This window comes from Crassostrea angulata, chromosome 4 (assembly GCF_025612915.1).
Source record: "Crassostrea angulata isolate pt1a10 chromosome 4, ASM2561291v2, whole genome shotgun sequence".
Taxonomy (NCBI): domain Eukaryota; kingdom Metazoa; phylum Mollusca; class Bivalvia; order Ostreida; family Ostreidae; genus Magallana; species Magallana angulata.
In genome coordinates, this window is record NC_069114.1 from 10,560,799 (window position 1) to 10,569,920 (window position 9,122).

Below are 9,122 nucleotides of genomic sequence, written 5' to 3' on the forward strand. Positions count from 1 at the left end.
AATTGTACGTTAAAATTTTTAAAAAAGTTAAAATGTGTCTTGTTTTTTTTCTTTCAAATTTTGTTTGTTTTGAAATAATTATATTATTCCTTTTCCTTTTAACCAATCTTTATGTACAAGAAATGTTTAGTCGTTACCCATGAAACAGACATTCTCACCTCAACATGTTTTATGTATTTTCAACTTTGCACTATTCGGTATTAGGTTACACTTGCCACATAAATGGGTTGTATCTTACCGTTCGTAAATCTACAAAGTCAATAAAATAACTGAATTAACAACAAGTAAACTAAGTTTTTAGTAAAAATCACGAATTATCTCATTTGGTAAAACATCTTCATTAGATTAGGGATTAAATCGTATTTCCTCATTCTTTATACTCATGCATGTAGTTCAAAGCAACCTAAATATACTTTTATTCAAAACGAGAAATATGCTGTATTAAAAAAACGTCGCTCACAGCTATATCACTCCCTCGGGTTTTCAAAGACCTATTAACTGAATATTTCTGATTTTCTGTTTCAATAAGTATAAAAAAAAAATTTATTTTGAAAATTTTTCTTTAAAATTTATCCGTGCATTTTATTTTTTTAAATTTTCTTACTAGATTGAAACTTAAAATCTTAAGGCGAGAGTTTGCATCCAGCATATATACTATCAAAGTACTAGCTGATAGATGATACTGTTTTTTAATTACTTTTCCTTTTCTTTGATTTATTAAACTGCTTTTTATATTTTATTTCTACACCCCCCCCCCAAAAAAAAAAAGAGTTAAAGGAACATTTAGAATTTAACTACTCAAACATTTTAAATTAGTAGAAAATTATAGAGGATTTACTCATTCAATATTTGCACGAAAAAATAATGACGTCATGAAAAGTTGATTTCACGTATTTCCTTCGATTTTATGAAAATATTTGTTTAGTACTTTAAAAAAAAGGCAATGTCCATAAACATCTTACACAATGAAATCACATCATATTCCTCTAAAGCAATTTAACGAAGGTACACATTTTTTGTGTGTGTGCGTGTGTGGGGGGGGGGGGGGGGGGGACAGCTGCAGGGCTATTTTCTATTTGAAAAGAAAATATAATATTTTTCGTCATTTTTAGTACATGTAGATGAATTTTTTTCAATAAGACATGTTGTTGACGTCATCGTTTAAATGTGAAAATGTGAAAACAATAATATGTATATTTTGGTATTTTTACACCCAAGATTGAGAAGATGAAGAATCGTCAACTTTGATTTAATTTGAGGGCATGGAATTTGAAAATTACCTTTTTCTGTCTTAACATCTCCATGAAATTATTTTTTTTTTCATATTTAACATTGTATATTGTTTCAATAAAAGTTATATATTAACAAAACGCAAAATTAATGTAGCTCATATATTGATTTGTCATTTTCTTTTCCATCCAAATTACATTAAAAATAAAACAAAGTAATGTTGTTTTCTTGATAGCCATAGATAAATTTAGATATTATTTATTCAGTATAAACGCAAATGGTAAATGTATTCTACTATTATAAGTAAATTATAAAGTGTATCATTGTTTCTAATTTCTCTTTTCTGAATGATTAGTGGAAATTCCATTTTCCTATGAATATCTTTGAAAAACCTTTACACCTACAACTAAATTAACAAAGGCGGAAACACTCAATGTATGATTCACGGATTGTTTCCTCTGATAAAGTGACCATTGTAGGTGTCATAACAGTATTTCACTGAAGGTTCACGTCAAAACATGGCTGAGCCAAAATAAATCCCGAATTTTCCTTTGAATTCGAGGCGTTTCCGCACGCGTCAGGAGCTGATTTTTTTTGTGAGATGAAAAACAATGTGTAAGAGGTCTAACTATCCCATTTTTGTAATATTGCGAGGTCATTTGAATTTTTGATGCGTGTTGTTTCCGGAGGGGGGTGAAAAGGCCCGGGCTTGATTTTCAAGCACATGTGTAACTTCGAGGTTAACAAAGTCTCACGCCTTGCTGGTTGCACGTGTGTATTTTGCTAGAAAATTGTAAATGAAGTGTTGTTTAAAAACATGTCAAGGGGATTTTTTCCAGAAGTTCGTTTTGAATTTTTAATCTGTATGTAAAGTTGTGCAATTTTGGTAAGAATATATAGTAAAATTTAATACTGTAGTGACACCAACATTAAAGCAAAGCATACATATCCTCCTCACCCTTAAGATGATGTCCTGAGGATTCCCCCCTCGTATCAGTATTTTCTGTCTGAACCTCTCACGGCTCTTTCAAAGAGATTGTTTCTTTGATTCCTTATTTGCTAAGATATCATGTAGTTAAACGTTAAAAGGAGAACATCGGAACAAAATGAAAATACATCATATATGCATGAATTTCAAACATAGAGTTTTATCCAAATCACTTGAGACACATAATACTTAGGAATAGATATTTCTTATGTTCAGGTCTTTCATGCTATGAAGACGAACTAGTTATATAGAAGACATGTCAATTTCATCTTTTTTTTACTTGGTTTGTGGTACTTGCGTCTTTTACTGTTCGCGTCATTGTCTATGGTATTACGTACACCTCAGGAATTGTCTACGTCATCATTCTAAAGAACTTCCAAACTGGCAAAACGGAAACGTCATGGATTTCTTCTATTATTACCACCGTCATGTTTGCCGCAGGTAAAACTTTATGACGTCATAAAACTCATTGATATTTATTTAGTACTGTCCATATTTTAATGACCTTCTTATTATAATGAATTTCAAATAATACTGTTACTTTTGTTAGATTGCGTATTAACTATTAATAAAAGTTTTAAAAGAAGAGATAAAGGATTAGTACCGGAATATCGTATAATGTTTAACATCGACTGTGAATTTGTTTTGCTGAAAACATTTACTTGGTTATCATTTTATAAATTGGTACAGCTAGAAACTAAAATTAAAAAAATTAGTTAACAAGAAGGATCTAAGAATGAGACATTCAATTTAGCCTAATGCTTGGTTCTAAATGTCTTGTGGTTTGTTACGAACACTGATATCGACAAATCGCAACTGATCGTAAAAATTCTCTATTATTCTAAGGTAGGGTCCGAGTTGATGCTAGTCGATATGTGCTTTTCTGATTAAATGAGCTTTGATACAGTACAATCACGATCGACATACGATCTGTTACGATCTTATTGCCCGTTTAGATACTAGAAAATACATTCAGATGTTAAGATAGAAGTTTTCGATTGGATATCGATCTTATCCGAAAATGACGATACGACTTCTCGTTGGGCTACTTATGTACATATATATATATATATATATATATATATATATATATATATATATATATATATATATATATATATATATATATATATATATATATATATATACATATATATATATATATATATATGCATGTACATAAGTAGCCCAACGAGAAGTCGTATCGTCATTTATATATATATGTACGTCTGTACATGAATACGTTGCAATACGTTCATTACGATTCCGATGTCTTCTGCTGTGATGGGGTATGACGATGACGATTATTCTTACGATCAAAATAAAAGATCAATATATGACAGTACGATATATCTATTTAGGCCGACGGACCATATTGACACATCGCAAATGAACGCAGCGCTGCATGGTGTTTGCCTCCCCCAAGATTGTTGGTTTCCATATTTCTCATCTTGGTTTCTTCTTAACGGCCTTTGGAGACTCAATAGTATTCGGTCATCTCGGAGAGTACGCAGAAACTTTAGGATTTACCACGGACAAAGGAGCTTACCTTTATTCAGTTATAGGAATTTCAGTTATGATTTTGAAATTATTGCAAGGCGTTGTTTTAGATAGTAGAGGTTCCACAGTGTTACCAATAAAACTAGCGATATTTTTCTTCTTCTTGGGAGGAATGGCTACACTCATTTTGTTTGTTTCTAATGAATACATTTTGTTACTGATCTTTGCCTTTATTTTTGGCGCCAATACTGCTGCATCTGGTGGTGCAGTTGTGGTCGGAATATTAGAGACCTATTATGGATATGAACATTTAGAACTTACGTTCGGGGTGAATCTTGCTGTCATTGGCATCGGTAATTTACTTGGCTCTCCAATAGCAGGTAAAAACAAATCTTTATAAAATATTTACATTTATGATCGAGGCTTTTATTAATGAAAATGCTCCGATCTATGTAATAACAATCGTTATGGTTTTGTATTCGAATTTAAAACGAGATTGATTGATAATTTTTTACCATGTGACGGAAATGTTTTATTGATATAATTATCATAATGTCTTATTTCTTATAGGATTGCTGTTCGAGGCCTACGAAACATACACCCCTGTTTTGATTCTGTTTTGCGTCACTAAAGTTTTGAGTAGCCTTTGTTTTTTGTTGGTCTACAAATTTTCTTCACAAACACAAAAAACTTATATCACTGAAGTAAAATTACCACAGAAGGAAGCTTTCCTGGAAGATGCTGTGTTGACGCTTACTTCTGGAGAGAAAGTTCCTCTTCTGGTTGAAACACATCCTCGTAGATATTCTGATGTTATTAGTGAAAATATGGATACTTTATTATGAGGGGTCTGAGGGTACCGATCATGAGTGTATTGACAGAGCCTCTGGATAATGCGACTGTGAAAATACCGACTTCTACCTGTCTGAATGTATACTGATAATAAAAGATTACTGGAAATAGAAGTTCTTAGTTAAAATATGAAAATATTGAATATCATAAGGTTATTTGATATGTTCATACCACCAAGCATGGATATAATGTATATCGGGTTATCGCGTGTCGTAAAATTTGCGATTTAAAAAAATAAATTAATTAATTTTCGCCAGTCAATCTTTACGATTTCAAAAGTTTCTTATAGCTAACAATAATGAATATAAAATTTGCGTATTGGATAATTTGTGATGATAAGGTAATCGGAAATTAAATGATTACGAAATTACCTTCATATATTGATAGGATAACTGCATTCCAGTGCACAACACGCAACCATGTTGTATACGTAAAATTAAAATAAGTTATCACGGTCAACTAGTATGACAACGATGCTTTGTTCTTTGTTATAAAATCTTTAAGAAGCAGAATTATCCCATTACTCTATAAATTTGAATTTTTAAAATAAACTTTTTGTGTCCGCAAATCTCAGGAACGACTCGGCCGATCAAATTTATAGATGTAATATATTGGTCTGAAAGCAAAGGTTTTGCATTGATTATGGCATATCCTTTTTTGGATATTTAGATTTTCCCTATTTTTATTGGTGTATTTTGTCAGCAGACGTTTTCCTAAACTATCAGGGATATCGAGTGCAAACGTGTATGGTTGGTAGAGGAAAGGTTTGCATGGTTGATGTTTCATATGTCTAGCACAAAACGCCCTAAAGCTCGGTAGGGTTCGAAAATTGAAATGTCTTAAGATTCATGATTTTTCTTGCTTTTCTGTGCTTTTGTTTGTTTATCTCTTTTATCGAAAATATTTAGTTAAACATGTAATGTAAAAGTTTAAATTTACAAGAACTTTTGTTTGATGTAAAAAATGGACTGGCCCCTTAATTAGCGACCTGGAGGTTTTAAGGGGTAAGAAATCATAAACTATGATCACCTATATCTCAAAAAGGAAATATTTTTTGTAATGTAGTATAAAAGAAAAGATTCTCATAATGATACACCAAACAATATGCAACCATCAACATTTCGTCAAACGGCCACGAAAAGAAGAGAAGGGATCGGCCCCTAAAACCTTTTTCTCATATAAGAACAGTAACAAATCTTTAAATACTTGTTGACACAACTTCTTCAAAATTTAATGACCTTTTATTTGATGGCAAGAAAAGGGGCTGGTCATTGAAATTAAGGACCCAGGTGGGTTCTAAGTATTTCATCTATGTCGCTTTACTGAGGGGTATTTTATAATATGTCATAGAGGCAAATATGTGTAAATTTGGTATACATAATAAATCACTTTGCGAAAACCATTGCCAGGCCTATTTTTGCCGTTATTAGTGATTTTTAATTCATTACCTGAAAAAGGGGGAGGGGGCAAATTCTGAAATTTTATCGATATTTAATCGTATCATTACAAAATTAGGACGGAAGTCCTACTCGTTACTCGTAACGAGATCTTATCTAGTTTTGATATTATAATTATCGTTGTGGTACCTAGCAAAATGTCTTACGGCAGTTTAAATGATCATTCCGTACCCAACAAGAGGTGTGAAGGTCATTGTTTTGTCAGAACTTGCAAAGAATCCTCTCCATCATTATCATCAAGACATTTTATCTTTAAGGAGGCTGGATGATCAACAAATTATCCATCAGTTCTACTTGGATTTTGTAGATATGATTATTTAAGGATGACGTTTACTCAGAATGAAACAAATTTCACTAAAGATCATAAAAAGCCATCTATTGTAAGTTATAGACCTTTGATTGTAGTGTAATTTTTTTCTTTCAAAAAAGTTGGTCAATAACCTACTTTTTGAGTCAATGGCCATTGAATATATTTTGAAAAATTAAGAAAAATCCCATAAAATTTTATACTTCGATTTAGATTTTATTAATTGTGAAAATATTACAAATAATTAAACACTTTAAAAAATGAAAAACAGTTGATGAATGGTAGTTGCACTAAATAGATGTATAGCATTAAAATTTCAGGGACAATTTTTAAAAATATTCTCGTACAAATTTCCTCCATCAGTTTTCAAATCCCTCGCCATTTTTGATCCAATTTTACAAAAAATTGAATTATGATAATACAAAATCATTTATAGTATAAAGCAACGTATATTGACCTTATAAAATTTTGAAAAATGGTGTCTTTTATTGTTTATAAACATTTTCAATATTTTTGCAATTCGTGCCATTCGATTATTTAAGCGAATAAGTGGATTTAAACCAACAGATAATATGAAAAATTACATAGACTAAAATATAAAATCTTAACTTTTAAAGTTAGAGTACCGCCCAAATTTTTTTAGTGGAAAACAAAATCTGTAAAATTTAGTCCGAATTTCCTCTGTTTGATAAAAATTCTATTTTTTGTTTGAGCCTAATTCCGTAATATAGTAGAAATATCGAATGTTAAGTCAATAATAATTCATTTCGTAAATACTTTATGTGTTTAGAACAAATTTTACTCATGACATTGAACTTTATAACAATCAAAATTTGAGAACTTAAACCCTGAGTAAACAACACCCTTAAAGGGGCATGGTCACGATTTTGGCCAAATTCTATTTTTCTGTTTTTATTATTTACACTGCTTTAAAAGTGCATTTCTAATGATCGAATAAAATTTGATAGGCGTTCGTAGAGTTACAAGCAAGATACAGGGCTCACAATTCTTTATCATGTAAACAAGGCTCGAGATTCCATTTACCAGTAAAAAAAACCTTTTTTTCCGGCTTTTTTGACTATCTTTTTATCCATTTTAGGCATAGATAAACAATTCCTAACGTATAACACATCCGTTTTAGGTTTAAGCTGATGTTTTTACTTCAACGTTCAAAATGCACACAAACGCTTTGTTTACATAGCGAAGAATATCAAGCTCTGTAACTCAACTAATGACACTCAAATTCCGGTGCGTATTAAAAATGCCTTTCCGAAGCATTGTAAATATTAAAATCGGAAAATTAATTTTTGACCAAAATCATGACCATGTCCGTTTAAGCTATGAACTATAATTTGGCAAAGACAACATGCATAATCTTTTTACTTTTTATTTTAACTTTTTCCCTTTATCTTTATACAAAGCTCTTCTTCTAAAGAAGATTAATACAGCCTGAAAATGGCCACAACCATCTTAAAATGTATGCATCGCAAACATGTTTCGCAATTATGAAGAATACTGAATGACAATAAAAAAATACCCCTATAAAAATGGGAAAAATCTCAATATCCAAACAGTATATGACCTCATCAATGCAAACACTGTGCTTTAATTTAAGCCTCAGATTTCTTCCAGTGTTTTTGATATGAATATTTTCTATCTTAATCGCTCAATTTTATGTATCATTTGTCTTAAAACTTCGTGATACAAAAATATTTAACATTATAACATCTCGTAAAAAATGACAACAAAAGAACCTCTGTGGAAGGTATAGAAATGACCAACTCAAGCGACATATATTTGGGACCGTGATTTCGATTTTCATCAAAATTCGATTAGGAATACTTTTGACATAATGTGTGTAATGATTCAAGGATAAAGGAATCATTCTTTGAGTATTATAAGTTGATAATTTCGATCGGAGCGTGGTCGAATCCAATAAATCTCGATGGGCTTTATGATAGATTTGTCCACGCTCCAACCGAAATTATCATTATATTCCTTATTACTTATATTTATAGTATTTCAAATTTGTACAATTTAAAACAACATTTCAAAACCAATATTCTTTTTTCATGTAGCACATACAATGTATTTCTACGCGACTCGGCCAATACTGTCTTTCAGCTATGCTATAAGACACTCCCATATTATATCATATACCTAGTAGTGTATCAGCCTTGATACACGTGTTTTGGTCTAGGTGAGACAGCAACCAAAAGCTAGGGCTGTATCACCCTTGGGACTGATATTTCTCTGTCTCAGCCCGTCGTCAAGGGGGTGCATTGCCCTCAAATTTAAAATCGCTAATCCCAAATATCTCTGCTTTAAATTAAGACTAGCCTGTGAAATAACGATAGAATAACAAATAAATGATACAAAGCATCACCTAACACGTCTAAATATTTTTATTTATTGCTAAAAATTGAAAAATAATAATTCAAAAATAGCGCCAAAGAGTGATATGTATCTAAGTAAGGGGAGGTAACCTACACGACAGTTGTGTATTTAGAACAATAGCACGCTTTATTTAATATCATTCAACATTTAATTATGGAGGGTATAGAGAAGGATGGACCGAGACTAAATCTTAGAAAACCAGAGTTTAGATTGTAAAAAATAAGTGGTTAATTAACTTAAAGTAATGGATGCGCTTATGAACGTTTTCAAACAACTTGCTCAAACAACAGTATGGATTCTTATGAATGGAATCTGACAGGAAACCTACGAAATCCCAGTGAAAGAATTTAACTCATTACGAAGTTGCGTAGGATGGAAGTTTCTCTCTCGA

The 9,122-nt window shown here is 31.3% G+C and overlaps 1 protein-coding gene across 1 annotated transcript; it reads left to right on the forward strand.

The window, feature by feature from the left end:
• The first annotated feature begins 3,554 nt into the window (after positions 1 to 3,554).
• On the forward strand, positions 3,555 to 4,901 carry LOC128182424 (monocarboxylate transporter 9-like). Its single transcript, XM_052851042.1, has 2 exons — positions 3,555 to 4,098; positions 4,289 to 4,901. Exons 1-2 carry the CDS (start codon positions 3,624 to 3,626, stop codon positions 4,561 to 4,563), a joined length of 750 nt encoding a protein of 249 aa, XP_052707002.1. The 5' UTR covers positions 3,555 to 3,623; the 3' UTR covers positions 4,564 to 4,901.
• Positions 4,902 to 9,122: the final 4,221 nt, after the last annotated feature.